The sequence below is a fragment of the Cervus elaphus genome, chromosome 16, assembly GCF_910594005.1.
Source record: "Cervus elaphus chromosome 16, mCerEla1.1, whole genome shotgun sequence".
NCBI classification, from domain to species: domain Eukaryota; kingdom Metazoa; phylum Chordata; class Mammalia; order Artiodactyla; family Cervidae; genus Cervus; species Cervus elaphus.
In genome coordinates this window covers 26,790,470-26,815,453 of record NC_057830.1, presented here as the reverse complement: position 1 = coordinate 26,815,453, position 24,984 = coordinate 26,790,470, and the positions used below count along the sequence as shown (strand labels likewise).

At 48.0% G+C, this 24,984-nt stretch overlaps 1 protein-coding gene and 1 long non-coding RNA gene across 6 annotated transcripts in view; one reads left to right on the top strand and one right to left on the bottom strand.

The window, feature by feature from the left end:
* The window catches only part of FGD3 (FYVE, RhoGEF and PH domain containing 3), a 61,903-nt gene that overhangs the window by 26,984 nt on the left and 9,935 nt on the right, over positions 1 to 24,984 (top strand). For 4 of the 5 annotated variants that reach the window (XM_043927429.1, XM_043927425.1, XM_043927426.1 and 1 more), the window contains 13 exons: positions 2,687 to 2,883; positions 3,706 to 4,219; positions 10,618 to 10,707; positions 11,389 to 11,525; positions 13,697 to 13,853; positions 15,063 to 15,201; positions 15,732 to 15,790; positions 18,487 to 18,633; positions 18,975 to 19,067; positions 20,249 to 20,328; positions 21,560 to 21,590; positions 22,517 to 22,624; positions 23,656 to 23,718. In XM_043927429.1, the coding sequence (XP_043783364.1) occupies positions 3,755 to 4,219; positions 10,618 to 10,707; positions 11,389 to 11,525; positions 13,697 to 13,853; positions 15,063 to 15,201; positions 15,732 to 15,790; positions 18,487 to 18,633; positions 18,975 to 19,067; positions 20,249 to 20,328; positions 21,560 to 21,590; positions 22,517 to 22,624; positions 23,656 to 23,718 (1,569 nt within the window). In that variant the 5' untranslated portion in view covers positions 2,687 to 2,883; positions 3,706 to 3,754. Of the gene's footprint in view, positions 1 to 2,686; positions 2,884 to 3,705; positions 4,220 to 10,617; positions 10,708 to 11,388; positions 11,526 to 13,696; positions 13,854 to 15,062; positions 15,202 to 15,731; positions 15,791 to 18,486; positions 18,634 to 18,974; positions 19,068 to 20,248; positions 20,329 to 21,559; positions 21,591 to 22,511; positions 22,625 to 23,655; positions 23,719 to 24,984 lie in introns of all 5 variants that reach the window. The other variant, XM_043927427.1, reaches the window with a different exon arrangement.
* LOC122709996 overlaps positions 22,043 to 24,984 on the bottom strand; it is a 31,390-nt gene continuing 28,448 nt past the window's right edge. The window contains exon 4 of the long non-coding RNA XR_006345795.1: positions 22,043 to 22,170. This is a non-coding gene — a long non-coding RNA (uncharacterized LOC122709996). The remainder of the gene's footprint in view (positions 22,171 to 24,984) is intronic.

Sequence of the window (24,984 nt, the reverse complement as noted above, 5' to 3'; positions counted from 1 at the left end):
AGCCTCTCCAGGCTCTGGGCCTGCCACACCCCTTACCACTGTCCTCTGCATAGTTTATTGTCCCTTCTGTAACAAGGAAAATGACACTTTGGTGAATGTTAGCAACTCACCAAGTCTTTGTAACTCAGAGGTATCACCTTCCTTGAAGTATAGTCAACATACAATTAACTGCATATGTTTAAGACGTACAACTGGATGTTTCAACTTACACACACATACACACATGTGATGAGCACCCCTGTCAACTCTGGAAGGCTTCCTTGTGTTCCACTGTAACCCCCACATCACGCCTACCCCTCTTTCCAGGCAACATCCTGGTCTGCTTTCTGGCGTCACATGTTCGGGTACATTTCCTAGAATTCTATGTAAATGGAAAAACAAGTGGGCACCTTTTCCTTTGTCTTTTTTTCACTTGAAATAATTTTTTCTAGATTCATCCTTATTATTGAGAAGTATTCCTTTTCCCCCTCAGTGATCAAAATGTTTGTGTAGAATTGACATCAACTTTGGTCATTTTTTTCTCAAGTATTTTTCACGCTCACTCCTTTTTAAACACTCCACATATGTATTCTGGTTACACACGTATTGAGCTGTTCATAGTTTTTCTGCATCTCACAATTCACTCTCTCTCTCATTTTAGATAGCTTCTGTAGTCTCTCCAAACTCACTAATTTTTCTTCTTTAGTGTCTAATCTGCCATCAATCCCTTCCAGTGGGTTTTGATCTCACACCTTGTGGTTTCCATCTTTAGAAATTGGATATGCATCTTTTTTTATTTTCTATGTCTCTGCTGACCTTTTGAATATAAAGCAGGTACTCCTGCTGCCTTAAAGACCTTGTCTGCTAATTCTAGCATCTGTATCAGATACGGGTCAATTTCAATTCACTGACTTTTCCTCCTCACTGTGGGTTATGTATTCCTGTCCTCTATGTCTGGTAATTTTGGGTTGGATGCCAGACACGGTAAATTTCACCTTACTGGATTCTGAATATGTCTGTGCTTCTATAATTGTCCTGGAGCATTGTTTAGCGATGCTATTAAGTTGCTTGTAAACAGAGGGACTTTCCTGTTAAAATTCATCAGTATTTGTTAGGTGGGACCTGAGTAGAGCTCACTGTGGGGCTAATTATGCCCTTACACTGAGGCAAGATCCTTCCAAGTTATCTAAGTCCCTGCGGATATTGCGGTTTTCCATCTGGCTGGTGGAAACAGGCTTATTCCCTGCCTTGTGTGAGCCTGAGTTGATGTTCCCTTTGATCCCCTCAGGTAGCTCTTTCTCAAGTCTTGTAATTTCCTTGCACACACACTGAGCTATCCCGAGGGCCCTCGTCAGTTCTCTGCGCTCCCTCTGCGCAGTTCTCTCTCTCTAGCCCTCTACCCTCTGACGGCCGGCTGCTTTGGTGTTCCTAGACGCCCAGCTCTGTCTCCTCACTCAGGGGTCGACCTGGGATCCCCTTCTCCAGGCAGGAAGTTGGGGTGACAGGGGGCTCACTGCACATGCTTCTACCTTCAGAAGCACTGTGCTTTGCTGCCTGGGGTAAGGTGTCTCTCAAACTGCTGTTTCGTATGCTTTACCCATGATTCAGTTGCTTCAGGTGAGAGAGTAGCTCCAATGTATTCAGTCTTGACCAGAAGCAGGAGGCCCTGAGGTGTGATTGAGCCTCAGGCTCAACCTGGCACCGGATGGCTGCACTAACATGCCAAAGCTGACTGTGTGGCCTGAATTCCATCTGGCATATTTTTATTGCTATGTCATGTCTGATTTCTAGAAACTGGAGATTATCTTCTGTGCTATGAGAAGAATGCGGCAAAGCATGCATTTTCTGTTTAGAAATATTGATATTCCTCCCTATTAAGTTCTTGAAGAATGTGGCAGTAGCAATACTAAATGTGCACCCTGCACTGGTTTTGGTGTCACTTGACTCAGAAGAAATCTGATTGCACTGGGAAACAAAAGTGCAGAAACTCACAGGGGCTGGATCTTTGCTCGGCTCCTGGGGCCTCACCAGCCCTCAAGGCCATGTGCGTGCAGAGGTGGGTCACACTTCTCTTCTGAGCACCCTTTGCCAGGAGGCCCTTCTGCTGCATGGGTGGCCAAGGGTCAGGCTTCAGGACACCTTTTTGATTGTGTGTCTTGAGGGGAGGGAGACCTGTGCCTCCACTGATGGTTCTTTATTTTGTTTAGTGAGGGAGGAAGGGAATGTGTGAAGAAGCCACTAACAGCAGAGCTGATTGTGACTGTGAGCACAGGGAGTGCATGTGTCTGGGAGGGCATGTGTCTGGGAGGGCATGTGTCTGGGAGGGCATGTGTCTGGGAGGGCATGTGGAGAGGCCTGCTGGGTCCCCTCAGTCATGATGGGCACTGCACACAAACGGACCCTTTCTCCCTGAATCATGGCATGACTGGGGACAAGCTCAGTTCTGGCCCCAGTTTTAAGCCGGCCCTAGAAGCTGCTACGTGCCACGGCCATTGCCATACGTGCTCCCCTGGGCTGGGGCCCAGGAAATCAACCATGCTTCATCTACCCACACACCTCTACCACCTGCTCAGCGGTCCCCTGCCCTGAGTGGTGGCCTGAAGCTGCCCTTCCGTCTTCTCCCTGGAGAACTAGGTCTGTCACCCAGGTTGCTCTAAGTGCTAGTGAAGGAGGTGGTTGACATTCTCTTTTCACCTTTTTTTTTTAGAACCTCCTGAACTACTCCACTTCAAAACCACTGGGCAAGGAAAAGATTTTCAGCAAATCAACACCGCCCCCCCCCCCTCCCCTGCCAGTCTCGTGCAAGGCCGGGGCTGGCCAACCCAAAGGACCCAGAAAGCAGCCAGCAGGGAGCCTGGCACCCGCCCTTCACCTCGGTGCCCTTGTGGAGTCCTCCAGCCTCAGGTAACCCACCTGTGGCCCAGGAATAAGAGACTGCTGTTCCTGGTCGCTGTCCTCCTCTGCAGCTCCACTGCGGGTTCAAGTAGAAGATGTGGGGGAATGTCAGTCTCCTGCAGGCTAGTCTCACCTTTGACCCTCTCTGTGCGGGTCTGACACTTGACTGGCTGACACCTGAAGGGCATTTCTCCCACAGGGTTTTCCAGAAGAGGCACCACGAGAGAGCATGAAGCAGCCCCAGTGTGTACATGTAGCAGCGGGAGGAATTTGGGACCAAGACCCAGGCTCCTCAGGCCCTGGGTCTCTGGAAAGTGTCAGGTCACCTGTCAGACAGGATATCTACAATGATATGGAGGGAGGGTCTTGATGGGTATCCTGTCTCACCTCAGAGCTACCTTGTAGGATAGAGGGTCGTGGATGCCAAAGCAGGGTGCAGACCAGATCCACTGTGCTCCAGATGGTGATTGCTATTATTTTATGCATTTATTTCTAATTCATTGAGGAGCAGGAAGCTTCATGCTACAGGAGTCATTCCTCCCTGTCCTGTCTTTTTCTTTCACCCTCTCTTTTTTCTTTCCTTTCTTCCTTCTTTTGTCTCTTTTTCTCTCTCTTTCTTTCTCCCTCTCTCCCTCCCTCCATCCCTCTCTCTCTTCCTTCTTTCTCTATAAAGAAATTAACTTTTAAAATAAAATGCTTTGTATTTGCCATTGCCCGAAAGCCAGCTAAGGCTGACAAGGGTGTTTCAAGCACAGCCCCATGTTGTCTTTCTCCAGAGGGGGCTGGTCCACAGCCCAGCTGGTACTGACAGTGCTCATTTCTCCCCAACAGGAAGCCTCCAGCCAGCCCCTCACAGAGATCGGAGAACTCAGCTTTGAGGATGGAGCCAGGAGGGGGGTCCTCAACACCCCCGGCCCCCAGTGCCACCATGGAGGAGCCAGACGCTGGGCCTAATAACTCCTCCCTGGAGCAACCAGGCACAGACCCAGGGAAGCTCCCAGCGCTCCCTGTCGGGCCTGGAACTCACTATAGGGAGCCCACCTCTGGGAGCCCTGGCAGCCAGGCCTCTGTTGGGGACGTGAGCTCAGTGGGTGAGGCCAGCAGCTCTAAGATCCCTAACCGGGACAGCGGGATAGACAGCCCGTCCTGCAGCGTGGTCGGCGAGCAGTTCTGTGAGGACAGCGGCGAGGCAGGCCCAGGTACCATCATCAAAGGGCCACAGCCGGGGACAGCCCTGGGCGGCAAGTCTCCACAGGAGGAGGCTGATAGCGATGCAGGAGAGGGCAGCAGTGAGGAGCCAGACCCCGAGAACAGCCTTTCTAAGGTTGACACGGATCCAGCCAAGGTAGGTCACCTTCTTGTACCAGGTGTCAGGGGCTGCAGGGCCCTCCTCTGAGGGTATTTGAGGTTTCCAGGGCCATCATTTGGCCTGGTGGCAGTAGCAGAGTGCACACTCAAACACCACTCCCAAAGAAGCCCCCGCAACGGGTTGGTGGGCAGGCCCGAGGGCAGGACCATGCAAGCAGGGGTCTCCCTGACCCGTCAGGCAATGATCTCACTCCTAAGCCTCATTCCATGGCCACACAGTGGCCCAGTCTTAATGGAAACAGCACTGCCACCAGCTCTGTTCACCGATGCTTGCTGCCTGCCTAGCAGAACCCCCGTGAAGAAGGCAGCTTGATTATCACGTTGTTTTATGAATGGGAAAACACTAGGGTTGCCCATAGGGTCTACAGAGGCAGGAAGGGAGCCCAGGCATGGGAGTAGAGCCCCATGCAGATGGCCCAGGGAAGCAGGTATGCTCATGCTTTGCAGCTCAGTGTTAGAGAAAGCTCATCTGCGTCCCTTTAGCATTCTGGGCTCTGGGCTCTGCGCTGGGACTCATGGGGACATGGGAGTAAAGCTGACAGCCCTGGCTTAGAGGGACCGCATGTGCATGGGAGGGGAACAGCATAAGTAAGCTGCAAGTGACTAGGTCTCAAGAGAAGCACAGGTGGCCTTTGGTTGGAGATGGTATTGACAAACACGGCTTCATCCAGAGGCAGATTGGTGGGCAAATGACAGCCACAGGCCTATGCTGTTGTAAGCCAAAGTCTCAGCAAGTGGGCTGGGGGCATATTTTAATCTAGGTTTTATTATTATTCAGGAATGGCAAAGCCAACCAATCAGGAGATGACTTCCGTGTAAAGACATTTTATTACTCATAGCTCAGGAGAAGAGGGGGCACATCATGCCAAGGAGAACCAGAGAGAAATGCACCAGGGTGGGTCAGAAGACAGAGGGGGTGGAAATTGTGAGCAAGAATCTTTTTTTAATCACTTAATGATTTTTTTTTTAATTGAAGTATAGTTGATGTACAACTATAGTTACAGTAGAGTCTTTATTGTGATTTCTGAAGAGATGGATGGGTGAGACGGAGTAAGTAGGCTTAAGCTTGGCCAGTCTGAATAATTTCAGTGGGCTCTACGTACAGGGGCTGTCCCTGGATACCTCACACCTGGCCCTGTGTGATTCAGGAAAGCAGGTGGTTGGCTGTGGGCTCTGGATGGGTTGGTTTGCACTTGAAACACACTATTTGTCTTGCTGGGGAATCCTTTATATCTCTAGGAATCAGTGTACACTGGGAGGGACAATATCTCCAGAGTCAGCAAGGCCCCAGAGCTTTGATATTAAGATAATATTGGTCTTGTAGAATGAGTTAGGCAGTGTTCCTCATTCTTTGAATTTTTTGGAAAAATTTGAGAACAATTGGTGCTAATTTCCCAGTGAAACCATCTGGTCCTGGGCTTTTCTTTGTTGGGAAGTTTCTTTATTGTTTATTTAACCTCCTTATTTGTTATTGGTCTGTGCATATTTTCTATTTCTTCATGATTCAGTCTTGGTAGGTTGTGTTTCTAGGAATTTATCTATGTCTTCTAGCTTATTCAACTGTTGGCATTTAATTGTCTGTCTCTATGATTCCTTGTATTCTGTGGTATCGGTTGTAATGTTTCCTCTTTCATTTTATTTATTTGATTTCTCTCTCATTTTTTTAATTTGATTTCTCTCTCATTTTTTTGGTTTGTCAATTTTGTTGATCTTTTCAAAAAACAACTCTTAGTTCTGTTGGTTTTTTTTTTTTTTTTACTGTATTTCTACTGTCTGCGTTGTTTATCTCTGCTCTAATCTGTTAGTTCCTTCCTCCTGACTCCTTTGTGTTTAGTGTGTTATTTTTCTAATCTTGAGGTACAAAGTTAGGTTGTTGATTTGAGATCTTTCATCCTTATACATGTACGCATTTACAGCTATAAATTACCCTCTTAGCACTGCTTTTACCACATTCCATAAGTTTTGATATGTTGTGTTTTCATTTTCATTTGTCTCAAGCTATTTTCTAATTTCCTTTGTGACTTCTTTGACTGTTGTTAAAGAGTGTACTCTCTAATTTCCAGAAATCTGTGGATTTTCCAGGTTTTCCTGTGCTATTGATTTCTAGTTTCATTCTGGTGTGATTGGAAAAGATATTTCATATAATTTCAATCTTCATCAATTTGTTAATGTTTGTTTTGTGGCCTAACACATGGTCTGATCTTGAGGGTTTCCATGTGCACTTGAGAAGAATGTATGTTCTGCCATTATTAGATAGAGAGCTCTATACGTGTCTGTTAGGTTCAGACACTGTTGTTCAAATCACTTGCTTCTTTATTGATATTTTGCATGTCCTATCCAGCATTGAAAGTAGAATACTGAAGTCTCCTACTGTTATTTTGTTGTAATCAACTTCTTTCTTCCAATCTGTCAAAGTCTGCTTCATATATTTAGGTGCTATGAGGTAAAAAACCTGCCTACAATGCAGGAGACCCAGGTTCAAGTCCTGGTTTGGGAAGATCCCCTGGAGGAGGACATGGCAACCCACTCCAGTATTCTTGCCTGGAGAATCCCATGGACAGAGGAGCTTGGTGGGCTACAGTCCATGGGGTTGCAAGAGTCGGACACGACTTAGCAAGTAAACCACCACCACCATGAGGTTTGATGCGTATTTATACTTTTTGTATCTTCTTGGTGAATTGGTCCTTTTATCATTATACAATGTCTTTGTATTGTGTAAGGTTTTTTATTTAAAGTCCATTTTGTCTGATGTAAGTAGGCCACTCCTGGTCTATTTGTTGACCATTTCCATGAAATATCTTTTTACATTTTTCACTTACAGCCGATGTATATCATTAAGTCTAAAGTGAGTTTCTTCTGTGTGCTCAGTCACTGTTAGGTTTGACTCTTTGTGACTCCATGGGCTGTAGCCTGCCAGGTTCCTCTGTCCATGGAATTTTCCAGGCGAGAATACTGGAGTGGGTTGCTATTTCCTCCTCCAGGAGATCTTTCCAACCCAGGGATCAAACTCTCATCTCCTACATCTGCTGCTTTGGCCGGTTGATTCTTTACCACTGAGCCACCTTGGAAGACCGAGTTTCTTGTGGGTAGCATATAACTGAACGCTATTTTTAAAAAAAAATCTGTTCAACCAATTCATATCTTTTGATTGGGGAGTTTAAATCATTTACATTTAAAGAAATTACTGATATGGAAGAACTCACTATTGCTTTTTTCATTGTTTTCTATATGTTTTGTAACTTTTTTGTCCCTCTCTTACTGCTTTCCTCTTTTAAGTTTATCTGATTTTTGGGTAATAATATGCCTTGATTTCCTTCTCATTGCCCCTTGTGTATATTCTATATGTTTTTTTCTATTGCAACTACATAAAATATTTAAAGTTATAGCATTGTATTTTAAGCTGGTAAAAACTTACTTCAATGGTAAACAAAAACTGCTTTACAGCTGTCCCTACCAGATGATCTATGTGATATCACAAATTACATATTTATATGTACAGTATGCCCTTTCACATAGATTTATAGTTTTTAAATGTTTTTGTCCTTTTTGTGTTATTTTGTACCAAAAATTATGATAGTATAGGTTACTATATTTGTTCATGCATTTATTTTTATTGAAGAACTTTATATTCTTATATAACTTCATGTTGCTATCTACCATCTTTTCACAACTTAAAGGACTTCCTTCAGCATTTCTTGTATAGTAAGTCTAGTGATAATGAACTCTTTATCTGCTTATTTGGGAAAGTCTTTATTCTTCATTTTTGAAGAACCACTTTGTTGAATAAGGTTTTCTTGGTTGACAGTTGTTGTTTTTTTTTTTTTCTTCAGCACTTTAAATATAGTATCCCACTGCCCCCTTCCCCACCTTTTTTAATAATAGGTCCCAGTGTGGTTCTTTGTGGATTTGTCCTAGTTGGAGTTCCATAAGATTCTTGAATTTGTATGTCCATTTCATTTGGGAGACATTTTCAGCCAATAATTCATCAAGTAAACTCTCTGCTCCTTTCACTCTCTTCTTCTGGGAGTCTCATAATGCATATATGGTCAATTTGATAGTATTCCATAAACTCCTGAGGCTCTCTTTGCTTTTCTTCATTGTTTTCCTTTTTGTTTCTCTGACTTAATAATTTCAAATGACCTAGCTTGAATTTTTTAGTCTAGTTATTGAAATTTTCAGCTCTAGAATTTGTTTGGCTCTTTTTTTATAGTTTCTATCTCTTTAATGATATTTTCATTTAGTTCATGCGTCACTATCCTGATTTCACTTGTCTCTTTGTGTTCCTTTTTTTTTTTTTTAGCTCGTTAAGCATCTATATGACAGGTATTTAATATTTTTTTATAGGCAGCTCATAGATCTATGCTTCTTTAGGGTTGGTTTCTGGAATTTTATTTTGTTCCTTTAATCACACCATGTTTCCCTATTTCTTTGTAATATTTTGCTGGAATTTGGGCATCTGAAAAACAACCACCTCTCCAGTCTTCACATGCTGGCTTTGTGCAGGGAAAAATCTTACAGGCTAGAAGTTCTAAAACTTGGTAAACTTTGTCTGATCTCTTGCTCCTCTGGCATCTGCCTGCAGATCATCAGCTCTAACATACTTCTTGCCTCTGTTTTCTGTGTCTTTCAAACTCTGGCACTGGTCATGATAGCATTCCAAGTCTGGCAAGACAGAAACCATCCCTCAGGCAACTTCCAGATGAGACAGAACACTGGATGTACAGTTCACTCCTTTGTTTTCATCCTGAGGGAGGAGTATCATGGGGAGGGGGAGTTCCTCCCAGTTGTGCCATGCTATTTTGCTTGGGGGAGGAACGTAAAAGGGTGTTCCAAACACACCAGTTTTCATTCTCTGCTTAATAGAATCTCTTAGTTTTAAAATGGCTTGGAAGCCATAGTTTCTCAGCTGTCTTGAGATTTCACAGAGGTGTTCTTATTTGTATATTGTTAACTCCATGTCTATGTAGGAGAAGGAGGGCCTGGAGCTTTCTTTTTTGTAAATTTATTTTCTTGAAGCATAGTTGATTTCCAATGTTATGTTAATTTTTACTGTAAAGTGATTCAGTTATGCATTTATATATATGTATATATATATATATATTCTTTTTAATGTTTTCCATTATGGTTTATCACAGGATATTGGATATAGTTCCCTATGCTATACACTAGAACCTTGTTGTTTATCCATTCTATATGTAGTAGTTTGCATTTGCTAATCCCAAACTTCAGTTCATCCCTCCTACACCTCACCTTTCTCCTTGGCAATCACAAGTCTGTTCACTATATCTGTGAGTCTGTTTTTGTTTCATAGACAAGTTCATTTGTGTCATATTTTATATTCCACATATAAGCAATATCTTTGGAGGAGGGCATGGCAACCCACTCCAGTATTCTTGCCTGGAGAATCCTCAAGGACAGAGGAGCCTCATGGGCTACAGTCCATAAGGCTGCAAAGAGTCAGACACAACTAACTAAGCATATAAGTGATATCGCATGGTCTTTCTCTGTCCGACTTACTTCACTTAGTATGATAATATCTAGTCCATGTTGCTGCAAATGGCATTATTTCATTCTTTTTAATGGCTGAGTAATATTCCCTTGTATATATGTACCACATCTTCTTTATACATTTATCTGCTGGCGAACATTTAGGTTGTCTGTGTGTCTTGGCTAGTATAAACAGTGCTGCAATAAACACTGGGGTACATGTACCTTTTATAATTATAGTTTTCTCTAGACATATGCCCAGAAGTGAGATTATAAGGTCATGTGGCAACGCTATTTTTAGTTTTTTGAGGAACCTCCATATTGGCTACATCAACTTATATCCCCACCAATAGTGTAGGAGAGTACCCTTTTCTCTACACCCTCTCTAATATTCTTATTTGTAGCCTCTTTTTTTCATTTATTTTTATGAATTGGAGTTTGTAGACTTTTTAATGACTGATGACCACTCTGACCAGTGTGAGGTGATACCCTCATTATAGTTTTGATTTGCTTCTCTGTAACAATTAACGATGTTGAGCATCTTTACATGTGTCTATTGGGAGGGCTTGTAGCTTTCTAATTTGCCATCTTGATGATGTCATTCCACAGTATATTTTGATGTGGCTATTGTAGCTGCTCTGCAGTCAAAGCCCTGGGAGGATAGAGTTTTCTCTTGGCTGCAGAAGATTTGAGGGGATTGGTAAAAACTATTCTGTCTCCCCCAGAAACCTCCCTGGAAATTCCATCTGTGAGAACTGAGCCTCACATCCCAGTTCCAGCAGCTTCCTCTGATCTTTGGGGGCCTGAGGTCATCCCTGGTATGCAGTGTCAGTGCTGCCTCCCCCAAACTCACCTTCCCTAGGTGAGTTATAGCTCTTCTCTTCACAGTGCTCTGAGCCTCAGAAGTTGCTCCACATTGCCCAGGAGCTCCTGCACACGGAGGAGACCTATGTGAAGCGGCTGCACCTGCTAGACCAGGTAACCCTCCTGGCTTGGAGCCTGGCTTTATCTACTTCCAGAGTTTCAGTGGGCAGTTTCAGAGGCAAACTTTATATCTTAGCATTGGCTAGGCCTTGCAGTTGGAATATGCCTGACATGAATACTAAACCTTGGACATACTTAAGTCTCCTCCAGAAATTTTAATTTTTGCTTTCACAACTTGTGGCTCTGGGGCAAAGGTCTTGTCTAGTCACCTTGGGGGTTTTTCTTCCTGGCAGTTAAATTACCTGAGCATGTAAATGCCCTATGACAGTGGGTGGCACTCTCCCTCTCCACCTGGCAACATGGGGTTTATGAGCACAGGAAGTAAAACTCCAATAGAAACCAGGCTTTGGCAGGTGCTGCTTCTGTTTGTAGCTCACAAAACAGAGAAGGGAAATCCGGACCATCCATTTCCCATGAAAGGCAGATGGAAGAAAGATGGTCTGTCTCAGTCTAGAGGGGACTGTCCCTGCCTCACTCCCAATCCTTGGCCATCAGTAAGCTTGCTTTAAGACCATAAGGTTCTTTAAGGCAGTTTGATGAAGCAGAAGTTTCATTAAGAAAACATAAGGCAATGGCAGCCTCTCCTAAGCTCCCATGTCTGTAGCAGAAGCATGCTTGTAACCATTTGCAGTGACCCACATTTAGTGACCACTGCAAGGGCTTCTCCATGCCTAGGTTTTCTGCACCCGGCTGACAGAAGCAGGGATCCCTTCAGAAGTCACCACAGGCATCTTCTCTAACATCTCCTCCATCTATCGCTTCCATGGGCATTTCCTCCTGCCTGAGCTGCAGGCGCGGATCACGAATGAGTGGTAAGTGCAACTCAGGGTGCCTGGGAGAGTGGAGGGGCTGACATTTCCCCAGGAGTTTGGTTCCTGTGCCTTTGGAGGTTGAAGGTCATGGTGATCCTGTTGCAGTGTTTTGTTGTATATTCCCTTTAAATCTGGGGTTTGCATGCCCCCAAACCAGGAGCTACCTGGGAAACCTGTCTCCTAGGGTCCTAGGCTCTCTTTTGCAGGGTCCTGAGCCAACCCTGACCCCAGGGCCTCTCAGTGTCTTAGCTTCTTCATCTGCAAATTGGTGGTGGTGGTTTAGTCGCTGAGTCATGTCCGACTCTTGGACTGTAGCCCACCAGGCTCCTCTATCCATGGGATTTTCCAGGCAAGAATACTGGAGTGGATTGCCATTTCCTTCTCCAGGGGATACTCCCAACCCAGGAACTGAACCCGGGTCTTCTGCATTGCAGGCAGATTTTTACTGACTGAGCTATGTAAGAGAATTTAATACCTGCTCAGGGCTTTGTTGGTTGCCCAGTTGTGTCCAGCTGTTTGCAAACCCATGGTCTGTAAGCCCACCAGGCTTCTCTGTCCATGGAATTCCCCAGGCAAGAATCCTGGAGTGGCTTGCCATTCCCTTCAGGACTTCCCTGATGGCTCAGCTGTAAAGAATTTGCCTGCAATGCAGGAGGCTCGGGGTCAATCCCTGGGTCGGGAAGGTCCCCTGGAGAAGGGATTGGCTACCCACTCCAGTATTCTTGCCTTGAGAATTCCATGGAGAGAGGAGCCTGGCAGGCTATAGTCCACAGGGTCACAAAAGAGTCAGATGTGACTGAGCACATTGAGCAGGTGCTACTGTAAATAGAATTGTCTGGGCTTCCCTGGTGGCTCAGACAGTGAAAAATCTGCCTAAAATTCAGGAGACTGCAGTGCATGAGATGTGGATTTGATTAATAGGTCAGAAAGATCCCCTGGAGAAGGAATTGGCAAAACACTCCAGTATTCTTGTCTGGGAAATCCCATGGACAGAGAAGCCTGGTGGGCTACAGTCCATGGGGTCACAAGAGTCAGACATGACTTAACAACTAAAACCACCAAACCAGGGCTTTGTGGAATTTAAGTGAGATTTGATGTCTGCAAACACCAGTGAATAGACCATGCTTATGGGTTTATTTTCCCTCCTAGTGTATACTGCACCTCTGCTTTAAAAAATAAGATGTTTTTCTCTCTCATGAGTGTCCCCAGAGGGCTGTCCCTCTGTCCCTCTTGCTGCTTCCATTTATTTGTAGCAGATGGACAGCTCAGCTGCAAGGCCTGTGGTGTTCCCAAGAGTCCATTCTCTAAACTAGAGCCAGGTCAGAGAGAACATAGAGGCCAGAGGCCAGGGGCTTGATTGGGGGGTGTCCCTGCACCTGCAAGGCTCAGCAAGCATCCAGGTAAATTTGTAAATATTTAGAAGGACATGCTCCACTTGCAGAGCAGGTTATACTGTGTACAAGGCCATGAGGTTAAAGCTCAGGGCTGGATATGCAGTGCACACCTGCTAGAAATGACTTTACCCCTCAAGGCCCTGAAGAGACTGTCAGAACACAGACACTCCTTGTGTAATAATGGTGCAAGAGTCCAGGGGCTTCCCCTCTGCCTTTAAAGCCCATTCCTAGTAATGCTGCAGAGGATGACTTTTTGCCTGTGCCTTTTTTTTGTTGTTTTGGATTATTTCTTTAGGATAAATCCCCCACAGTTCTAAAGTCTAATATATTAATATATTTTTGGTTCCTTTAAATTTATTTCTAAATCCTTGTCCAAACCATTCATTATTACAGTGCTGCTTTCCCATGATATTGCCAGAATTAGATCATCCTATTGTTTCTAATCGTTGCTCATATAGAAGTATAATGGGGTTTTCTTGGTTCTCTTCTATAACTGGCTCATCAAGTGGTTCCACTATTACTAACAGCTCCTGGTTTTGAGCAACGGTTCTGTGACTGCACTGTTGAAGTACTTCACCTGATCCTGTAGGCAACACACTATTTTCCATCCCATGTGATATAGGAGAGGAAAGTAAGGCTTAGAGAGGGTGACCAGTTTGCCCACCATCACACAGACTTGGGAGTCAGGCCATTGTCCCATGGCTCCCTGTGAAGTCCCTGTCCCACCCTGGCCCTTCACGGGAGCTGTGTGTGTGATGATCTCATTCCCGGGTGCAGGGATGTGAACCCCCGGCTTGGAGATATCCTGCAGAAACTGGCCCCGTTCCTCAAGATGTACGGTGAATACGTCAAGAACTTCGACCGGGCCGTGGAGCTGGTGAGCACCTGGACCCAGCGCTCCCTGGTGTTTAAAGACATTGTCCAAAGCATCCAGGTAGGTGGCCCCGCCTCGGCTTCATGGGCACAGTGATGGATTTGTGTTTCAACATGGAGGAAATCAGTAAAACTGTGGGATGTGTCCAGATGCTCTATTAATGCTTTGATCTTTAAAATAACTCCAAGAGACAAACCATCATTTTCATTTCATGGAAGAGGAAACGGTGGCTCAAAAAGTTTGTGTGACCGTGTCATCACAAACTATTATTCAATAGGACCAGGATCCAAATGCCAGTCTCCCTCCAGAGCATCCCTCAGTGGCTGGTGCAAACACTTAGGAAAATGTTGCATCAATCTTTTCTTTCTCTTTTTCTGCAAACAGACTGTTCACAGCTCTGGTTGCTGTTGTCTACTGCCCTGTTGGTCTTTTTCTTACTAATTCATGTAGATTTTACATGTTAAGAATGTCAGCTGTTAACTGTCAAATGTGTTGCAAATTATTTTTCCCCATTGATGTTTTATTTTTTAACTTTATGATTTTGTTTTCCATACAAAATTTGAGGGTTTTAATTGGCCACATTCACCAATTTTAAATAAAGTGATTCTTTTAAAAATATTTCACGTATGAGCCACCTGCACCCACGTGCATATATGCACATATGTAACATACGTGCACATGTGTACATACACATGTATATGTGCACCTACACTCCTCACTGTACCCTGGAGAGTCAATGGGCACTGAGCCCTCTGTGCTAAGGCTTTGAAGGACACGTTCAGATCTGGGGTGGCCCCTTGATAATCTTCTGGGTTTTCCCCAGATCCCACTGTAATCAAATCACTCATGATTTCTTAGTATAGAGTCCTGGATCTGCCTGCATCTCTCAGCATCCCCCTCTCTCCCCAGAGAGGATAGCTCTGACTCCGAGTGCTCCTTTCTCCCCTTTTACCTGCAACCCCTACACCCTCACCCGCTCACTTACAGCTGGGCCCTCCCAGCTGTCCGCACAGAACAGTCTCCAAGGAGGATGTATATAAAAGTGCCAGCACTGGGTCTAGAGCAGGCCTGCCTGGGGTGCAGCTCCTCGCTCCATTGTTCAACCTCTCCAAGCCTCAGTTTTCTCTGTGTAAGATGCGGCCTGCGGTCAGTCGATTGTGGGTACTCCAGGCAGCCTTCTGGGGGCTGCAAAAGCTGGAAGTGTGGGGTGTGCCTGGGAGCCACATGCCTGCCCATGGGTGCCCCACACCTCCTCTATCTACCCCACAGAAGCAGGAGATGTGCGGAAACCTGACACTGCAGCATCACATGCTGGAGCCCGTGCAGAGGGTCCCCCGCTACGAGCTGCTGCTCAAGGACTATCTGAAGAGGCTCCCAGAGGACGCCCCAGACTGGAAGGATGCAGAGAGTGAGCTGGCCTGGGCGGTGGGAGTTGGGGCTCCTGCTGAAAACCCACAACGAGAGAGACAGACAGACAGAAAGATAGAGACAGAGAGACAGAGACAGAGAGAAGGAAAGAGTTCCAGCTGACCCCTAAACAGGAAGTGACTGAGTGAGTGGAAGGGAAAAACCTCCCCTGCCCCCATTGCAGTGTGAGGAGAGGATGATATTCTTGTGGAAGGAACTGCTAAGTGCTGGCAGAGCTTAGGGCTCATGGAGGACCTTGTGGAGCTGGCAAGGCTGCGCCTGGTGCATGGGCAGAAGCTGGTGGGCAGCATGGGGCAGGATCTACACAGGGGAATGGGACACCAGCCTTGGCAGACCCCCAGCAAATGGGACATGTCTGCAAGCTTGCAGTGCCCCACCCTGGGCCAGTTCTCATGAGCACCCATGGGAAAGGACAGGAGCAGGGCAGAGTCTGGCACTCAGCCTCATGGGGTAAGGACCTGTGCGGAGCCACCAGGTGCCCTGTAGCTAGATTCTGTCATCTTTCCGCAGGGTCCTTGGAGCTCATCTCCACAGCTGCCAACCACTCCAACGCTGCCATTCGGAAAATGGTGAGTGTGGGCATTCCCAGAAGATGCCTGAGGAACCAGCAGTTTAGGGCAGGGCAAGCACAGGGTGGGCGAAGCATCATCAGTATGCACACTCACCCACCTGCCCCCAGGAAGACAGAGGCTCTGCTGAGAGCTATACAGGCCTGCCCCTTACTAGCTTGATGATTGCTAGTAAGTTATACAGTACCCTGTGCCTCAGTTTCCCCACCTGTAAAATGAAGTCACTGACAAAACTTGTCTCATTGGGGATCGTGGGGATCAAATCACTCTACATAAAGTGCTCAGAACAAGACCTGGTACAGTCCAATGTTAGCTCTCAGTGTTAGCATCACTCATTTGATTGTTCATTCATTCATTCAAGCTCTGTCAGCTGGGGCTGCTATAACAAAGTATTGTAGACTAGACAGCTTAAACAGTGTACATTTACTCTAACCATTCTGGAGGCTGGAAGTCCAAGATCAAGGTGCCGATGGATTTGATTCCTGGCTTGTAGACAGCCACCTTCTCCCTGTCCTCACATGGCAAAAAGAAAGACCAAGTTCTCTGGTGTCTCTCTTATTAGGGCTCTAATCTCATCATGATCCCCTCCCCACCCCATGACCATGACCTCATCTAAACTTAATCACCTACCAAAGGCCCCATCTCCAAGTATAGCCCAAAGGTGTCCTCTTGTTGATCTAACACCTCTGAGCAATGGGGTCTGCAGATGGGGAGGCCTCCTAGCTCACACCAACACCTTTTGACCCAGCTGGCATTGTTTCATCACAGCCCTTGTTTGGCCTGCACACTGCCTGGACATGGTGTAAGAATTTCTAAGTCCTTACCCAGAATTTTAGATCAGGGCACTTCACAGGAGAATCCAAATTCTTGGCTTTACTGGAAAACTCTGAAAGCCCCAGGGCCACACTTCAACCTGGGATGAGGTGAGATATCCTCTCAGTAAGCAGGCTCTCCAGCCTGCCACAGTCTCTAGCCAGCCCTGGTTCCCTCAGTCCTGGGACCTATTTACTTTCACATGGGCACTGCTGTTTTTTGAGATGAGAAAGAAAGGAAAATATTTCTTTGACCACACATCTCTCAACAGCGAGAAATGAGAGATGGGCAGCCTGTTTTGGGGCAGATCTTGTTACGTGTGATCCATGTCCTATGTCCTCCTACCTGACTTTCCCCAGGATTGGGTCTGCTTTGGGGGTACCCACAGCAACCAAACCAGGCAACATTTCACTCTAGATCCTTTTAAATCTAATTTCTTGTCTTTCTCTCCCCAATACTAAATCTAACGGAGGAGAAAGAGCTGCTTCATGGAACTCCAAGGTCATGAGGTCACATAGAGCCCATGGACCTTTGCAGGAGCCGCTGTGGGCCTACCTCTGAGGGGCATGGGATGGACTCCTGTCACACTATAACACATTCACCATGTGTCAGTTCTCACTCCAAGTCTGATGAGGCCTCTGTGACAATCTGGGGGCCCTTCTCAGGTGCAGGGGATGGTTTATCAGTGTGTGCTCATAGGAGTCTCTTCATGTGTCCACCTATCTATCCATAATCTCATCTTGGATCACCACTGCACCCTCCCCACCTCCCATCTCCCTGGACTCTGATCCACCTTTCTCTGCCCAGAGCCTTCTCTGGGTTGCTTATTTTGTCACTCCCTGTTCAGAACCTTCCTGACCTGCCATTTCCTCCCAGGTACACACACAAGCTCTCCAACATGCCATCTGCATGCCTGCCTTGTCTGCTCCTCCTTATTCTCTATGCTGGGGTCCCCTTTCTGCTTCCGTGCCCATATCTACCACCTGTTTCCACACCGGAGACAGAAGGGCCAACTAAACCAGCCAGCTTCCGGGGCATGCGGGCTAAGACTGGTCAGATCCAAGGGCAGTGGCTGCTGTAGCATGGTGGATCCACTCTCCTTGTTGCTGGGTTAAGGGTCCTTAGGCTCAGCTCTGCCTTTTGCTGTGTTCATTCCTTCATTCCTGGCTTAGGCGCCTCTCACCCCAGAGCTGGAACAATGAACTGCCTATCCTCTCCCCTCATACCCCAGGGGAGCTGGTTGATCATATGACCACACAACCCAGTCTTGAGGCCAGAGGGAGATGACCTGAGGATAGGCAGAGGTCTGGTCTTATCATGGCCCTGGGCCATCTGAGGGTGGAGCAGGAAACCCAGTAAGGCTAAAACACAAGAGGGGCCCAGCATATCTCCTCTGACCCAAAGGCCTTCACTGCCTCCCCATAGAAGGCACTGGCATGCAGTGTGGAGGCCAAGAGAGCCAGTCCCGGTTCTCTAGCTGAAGCACCTCCAGCAACTTAATTTCTCTGTGTCTCAGTTTCTCTGTCTACAGGTTGAGGATAATAATGGGATCTGCCTCATAGAACCCGTGCGAGAATTAGGTTAAATACACCATGTGTATTAAATACACTATGTGTAGAACAGGGCAGGGCACATAGCAATGGTGCTAGCTGCTGTTATAATTGAATAGTTATTATTAACATGCGAGGTGAACTTCTATTCAGTGCCCAACTTGAGTGTCACTCGTGTTTTCCCTCACATCCGGTTGTACACATGCTCATGGTTTCAGCTTGGTTCTGGTTCACACTTGCAGGGCAGGGTTCCATTCATCTCTGGGTCCCCAGCCCTGGCAGGCCTCCAGTCCCTGTGGTTGTGCAGCTGCCTGAGCCCCGTGTCTCTCTTAGGAGAAAATGCACAAGCTTTTGGAGGTGTACGAGAGACTGGGTGGGGAGGAAGACATCGTCAACCCTGCGAACGAGCTGATCAAGGAGGGCCACATCCAGAAGCTGTCCGCCAAGAATGGCACCACCCAGGACCGCCACCTCTTCCTGGTGAGCCCCCATCCAATCACACCAGCCCTGCCTACTCCTGCCCAACCCAGTTGCAGAGCCACAACCCTGCCGCGCCTCACCCAGCCCAGATGCAGTCCTGGCCCACCGGGTCACTCAGCCACACCCTCACTCAGCCCAGACCCAACCAGCGGCAAAGCCACGCCCAGCCGCTAAGCCACACCCCCAGCCCGCCTCCTAGCATGCCCTCGCCACGCCCACACCCATCCCAGCCCCACCCAGCCCTGTCCACCACCGCCAGGGCCACGCCCCACCTCCTCCCTAGGGTGCTCCTCTCTGGGGTCAGACGCCCTTCATCGCCTGCCTGCCCGTCCCTATCGCAGTTTAACAGCATGATCCTTTACTGTGTGCCCAAACTGCGGCTTATGGGCCAGAAGTTCAGTGTCCGGGAGAAGATGGACATTTCCGGCCTCCAGGTAGGTGAGCCCCTCCCACGCAATCTGTTCTCCTGGGAGAGCACCGAGCAGGTGTAGGGACACAGGGCTCTAGCCACTCACCGCTGTGCAACTGGTCATCTGCCTGCTTCTCTGAGCCTTGCTTCTGTCCTGATTCAGGCATGCCGGAACATCTCTGAGGGCTCCTTGTCCTGGCATCCTGGACTGAGTGGGCAGGATCCTGGCCTCTCCGCTTGGCCTACCTGCCCGCACGTGTAGGCTTCGTATTGGGCTGAAGGGCCATGGCAGGACCAGGCTGTCGCCTGTCCCCAGCACTCAGGGCCCCCTTTACAGACTCTAAGTGAAGCTTGAGGTGAATACAGATGGGATGCCCATCCTGTCTGTTCTTTGGTCCTTGGTCCTATGCTCCCTCCACTCCTGCACCAATCTGGAACCTGAATGAGGTTCTGCTGACATCTAGACCCCAAATCCAGACAGCCTGTTGTCCTTGCTGGCCCTCTTCCTTGAGTCCATCTGTGTCTTATGCTATGGGGCTACTGGAGCTGGAATCAGTGCCCCTTCTCCTGTGCGGGAGCACTTTGAATTAACAGGCACTCCAAAAATGCTGGCTAAAGCAAAGTACTTAGTTATTCTGAAAAGTAAAGATTTGCTAATGATACAAAAAAAAAAAAAATCCTTTCTGATAGTGGCCTGCCTGTGGGCCACATCTAGCCAAGGGCTGAGGGAATGAGGGGTCTAGGGGATGAAGGATGGCTCCTTGTTGCAGATGCCCCTGGATCCAAGGTACCTGCCCATGGGGCCTCAGAAACCCCTGCAGAGAAGTGGGGATCCTCCTGGCTCTTCTAAGATTTCCATCCTGTGTGTCAGGAGTGTCTGGGGTTACCTTTGTGGTTCTTGGGGTCCTGGGAAACCCCGAGAACAGACACATTTGGCCGGCACAGTTCCAAGAACAGTGGATGAGTGGTCGTAGCCCTGCCTCAGCAGGTCAGTGGTCCACCCTCCCCTGTGGACTGACTCATACAGTCACCCACAGCAACCATGACCCTAAGCTGGACACCTTCCGTGCAGACCCACTGGGTCACCTCTGCCCCCTTCTCAGGGAAAACCCTCCAAGTCTGAGTGACAGTGTGAGTCCACAGTCCAGGACCTGCTAAGTGACACATGTTTTTGTTTTTGCTTTGTCCTTGGTTGTGTTCCTTTAGGTGCAGGATATTGTCAAGTCAGGTGCAGCCCACACATTCATCATAAGTGGAAAGAAAAGGTCCCTGGAGCTACAAACTCGGTAGGATTAGCTGCCTCGGAGTCTGCTGCTGTGGGAATGTGTTTGACCTGAAATTTTAGCAGATGGCTTCCTTTTCTAAACTGGATAATCTTTTGATGTGTTTTTATTTATTCATTTAACTGGCTTATTTGTGGTTTAAAATGTTAACAGTACTAAGGGGAAGTCAGTGAAAATTAGGCCTCTGCCCACCTCCTGTTCCCCACCCCCAGCAGACATTTTTAACCATCTCTGACGCATCCTTCTGGAATTTTTGTCCCCATACATACATACATGTATCTATTTTTTTAACCACAGATGACTATTTTCTGTCTAGTCTGTTCTGCATCTTGCTTTTTTCACTTAATTTATCAGAAATCATTCCATATGTGATCACCATTTTCTAAAGTAGGATAATTTTCCAATATGGTCACTGGCTGGTTCTCACTGATGGGCATCTAGGCTCCTCTGGGGTCTTGTTGTTGCAAATGATGCTGCAAGCAATGTCCATGAACCAAGCTTTGTACAGATGTCTAGTTATGTACATCTGACAGATTCTTAAAGTGGAATTGCTGGCCAAAGGGTAGCACATCCACTTTAAATTTTGGTGGCTGTTGTCACACTCCCTTGTAAGATGGTGGCAGGCTCTCTCTGACTTGCAGCAGTACATGGGAGAGCCCATCTATGACCCACTGTGGCCCAGGGAGGTGTTGATTTACATCCACTGCAGAGGGCTCTGCATACCAAGCTTAACCACGTATATAGTCACACCTGACTTCGTGTGGGCACACCTGAACCGTCCTGAACCCACATGGCCATACCTAGCTCCGCTTGGCCACACTCAACCTGACTGCATCTGGTGATACTGGCTTCATTGTCCCAGAGCCTGTGGGGCCACTCTTCCAAACCTTGACTTGTACTTCCAGGCAGTGAGCAGCTCAGGCATTTGCTACAGAGCTGAGAGGAGTCGGATGGTTTATACTCAGTATCTAAGACAAAATTAGGACTTCCCTGGTGGCTCAGATGGTAAAGTGTCTGCCTACAATGTGGGAGACCGGGGTTCAATCCCTGAGTCAGGAAGCTCCCCTGGAGAAGGAAATGGCAACCCACTCCAGTATTCTTGCCTGGAAAATCCCATGGATGGAGGAGCCTGGTAGGCTACAGCCCATGGGGTCGCAAAGAGTTGGACATGACTGAGTGACTTCACTTTCACTTTCAAGACAAAATTAATAAAATACTGTTTTGGCTTTTATAGGACAGAAGAGGAGAAGAAAGAATGGATTCAGGTAAAGCTCCTAAAGTTTTAAAGTCACCAAATGACCAAATTCTTGAGCAACATAGTCATTTCATTCTGGAACAAGGGATGGGATGGCCCTGTGGCCCTTCAGGTGTTGCCCACCCATCTGTCCACCTTGAAGTGGTGGATTGACCAAGCTTCTAAGTACCTTCCAACTCCACAAAACTTTGATTCCATTCTCTTATTTGGGGCTCCTCCTCAGTAAACAAACGTAAAGGCCTGGAAGTGGGAATGCAGGGAGGTGCCTTCACCCTGGGGAAAATCTCTACTGGCTGGCAGTTTGAAGGCGGGTCTGTGTCACCTTTCTCTCCATGGCTGGCAGGAGCGATGCATTGTGTGGAATGAGCAGTTTGACTTCTAGGACAGAGTCTGTGCTTCCAGTGACAGGCCAGGCAGCATCATGGGGCAGCCAGAGCAGGCTCAGCTCAGAGCTGGCCATGGTGGGGACATAGGTCAGGAGGGCCAAGGCAGTGTGAAGACCAAGGCAGTGAGTGGGGTTGGCAGACCACCACCAGGCCAAACGCTAACCACTAGTGAAGTGTGGCTCACAAAATTCATAGAAGAGAAATCTGAGTGAGGAGAGAAAAAGGAAATTCAAACAGATACTAGATGGTAATAATGCTATTGCAGGAAATGGAAACACGGCTTCAAATCCATATAAAATGTTCCCAGAGAGTGTCTGCTTTTGGCTTGGAGCCACTGCATGTGGGGTGGCACTGGGATCCATGGGAACTGGAGTGGGGACCTGGTCAGTCACTGGTCACATCCCTGGGCCTTGTTTTCTCATCTTATAGTGGGGACTTTTGCCGAAATGTGAGGCTGTTGGTCAGAGGAAAAGGCAATGACCGGAGGACCCTGTCCTGACCTTCCTGGAATGCTCTCTGAGGGCCCTTGTTCTTTGTGGTTTTGTTTCAGGTCATTCAAGCCACCATTGAGAAACACAAGCAGAACAGCCAGACTTTCAAGGCCTTCAGTGTCTCCTTCAGCCAGGATGAGAATTCCCCCCTCACTCCAGAACCCCCTGTGAGAGCCAGCACCTGTTGGGTGACCTAGGCCCTTTCCACAAGGACTGGTATCGGGGAGGGAAGCTGGTCCCCACACTCTCCTCGTGCCCACCTTTACTGAGCATCCATGTGGGGACCCCTGCTCCCCGCAGGTGTGGTCAGCACTCAGAATGGAGGGAGGGAAGGACAGGGCTGGATGAAGCTGCTACGTGATCCGCTGTCCTCTCACGTGCTCTAGGGGCTGTGATCATATCAGCAAGCGTGGCTTCCTCCCAATGGGGAGTGGTCCCCAGGCCTGGGGGGAGCAGGGAAGCAGGATCCCTGCCCACGGCCAGATAGGTGACCTTAGGCCTTGGCCATCCCCTCTGTGTGGGCACAACCAAACATGACTTCATGGTGAGGGTCCTCAGAGACATCCCTGATGCCCAGCCCAGACTGGCTCAACAGCTCTGAGTCCCAGACACCAGGCCTGGTTGGTCCTCCCTGTGGCCCACAGGCCACCTCGTTATCCACTTAATATTTGCATCAAATCTCCATTTTGTCTGCTTTCTGGACTATTTTGGAAGAAAACTTTGTTTCATCCCCAGGCAGGAAAAGCACTGTCTCCTAGCTTGAACAGAGGTGACCTGAAAACAGGATGCCCCTGCCCCACCCTGTACCTGCTATTAAAGTCGATGTGGAGGCAGAGCCTGACCATAGAAGGCAGGGCACTGAGCTCTCCATGGATGCCTGAGGAAGGAGCTAGAACCCAGGGCCACCTCACGTGGTGTGATGTAGCCAGCCAGGCCCAATGGGCCTTGAGAAGCTTCATACCTGCCCACCTTCCCCCACCCCCAGCTGGGAAATGATAACTCTTCTGGGACGCCTTCAGTCCTCAGCCAGGCCAGGGAGGGGCTGATTGTCAAAAATCACAGCAAACACTAGGCCCCGACAGTCTTTCTCCTGACCCTGTGATCAGACGGAAGAAATGGTGGTATTCCAACATTACACTGGATGTCAGCATGTGGCCGCGGAACCTCTGCCCATGCCAGCTGTCTCTGTCCCTTCCAGACGATAAGCCCCAGCTCCGAGGTGCCCACAGTGCCAGCCAACAGTGGAGGGGGAGCTTCAGGGGTGAGTGACCCCCTCAGCTATTGGCATGGGTGGGAGGTGGAAGTTGGGGTCAGACCAGGGTGACCTGAGGGTGAGTCCTTAGGGGTAAGCCTTCCCTCCACTCCATGGGACCTGGGTCCTTACAGTGATGGCCTCTGGGGCCTGTCGGGAGAGGGCTGGGGTAAGCCTGCTGGGACCCAAATGTCCATTTTTTGGGGTGGGTGGAGGTTACAGCTAAGATCTTCTGAAGACTTGTGCTCTCTACCATGAATAGAATAGCCCTGGATGAATGTGCATCAAGGTGGTGCCTGGCCTTCAGGATGCTCAATCAGTGTGGGCAAGGATGGTGTGTCCAGGGACAGCCTGTGTCCTTGTCCCCACTCTGACAGGGCCAGGCCATGGGACTATGCCTGAGTCCCGCCCACTCTGTTGGTTGGGAGATTAAGCAGGAGGGCAAACGGGAGTGCCTTGCATGCAGTGAGTATGCAGTACAGGGGAGCGTCATTATTAACCACGGGGCCTAATCATCATGAAGTCTGATGACAGTTATAACCCTAGACTACCAGGGAGGTGCTGTACCCTGCATCCTGGGAGGGCATTCTCCTGGGCACCCTCGCTTTGCCCTTGTGTGTGCATGCTCAGTCGTGTCCAGCTCTTTGTGACCCTTTGGACTGTAGCCTGCCAGGCTCCTCTGTCCATAGGATTTTCCAGGCAAGAATACTGGAGTGGGTGGCCATTTCCTTCTCCAGGGGACCTTCCCAACCCAGGGATCGAACTAGCATCTCCAGGCAGATTCTTTACCACTAGCCCCACCTGGCCCTATTCCTCAGTTTTCCAGGCTCAAAAGAATGAGTGGGGGCCTGAGGCCCAGCCTGACACCTAACAGGGTATTTGCGCCTAGAAAGGAACATCTCCCGTGGGTGGGTCAGTACTGCCCCCATATTCTCTCCACCATGCCTGCCTCTCCTTCTCTCCCCCACTTCTCTTTCTCATACCCTTATCAGGACCATTCCCTTGGGGGCACGTGCAACCCAGTCGGACAGCAAAGTCTGCCTGAATTTAGCACCAACTTCTACAGCTCCTTCTTTTCTGACTACAAGGGCCACCCTGCTGGTCATTACTGCCATCCTGGGTTGGTGGTTGTGAAGGACAACTCATTTTAGGAAGCAGAAATGGGCTTGACAGGTGAGGAGACCTAGCCTTTGACTCCAAACTTTGTGGTGTGACTGGACTTTTCCTGGGATAGCAGCAGAGGGAGGGACAGCTGCCTAGCTTGTCATGGGAAGT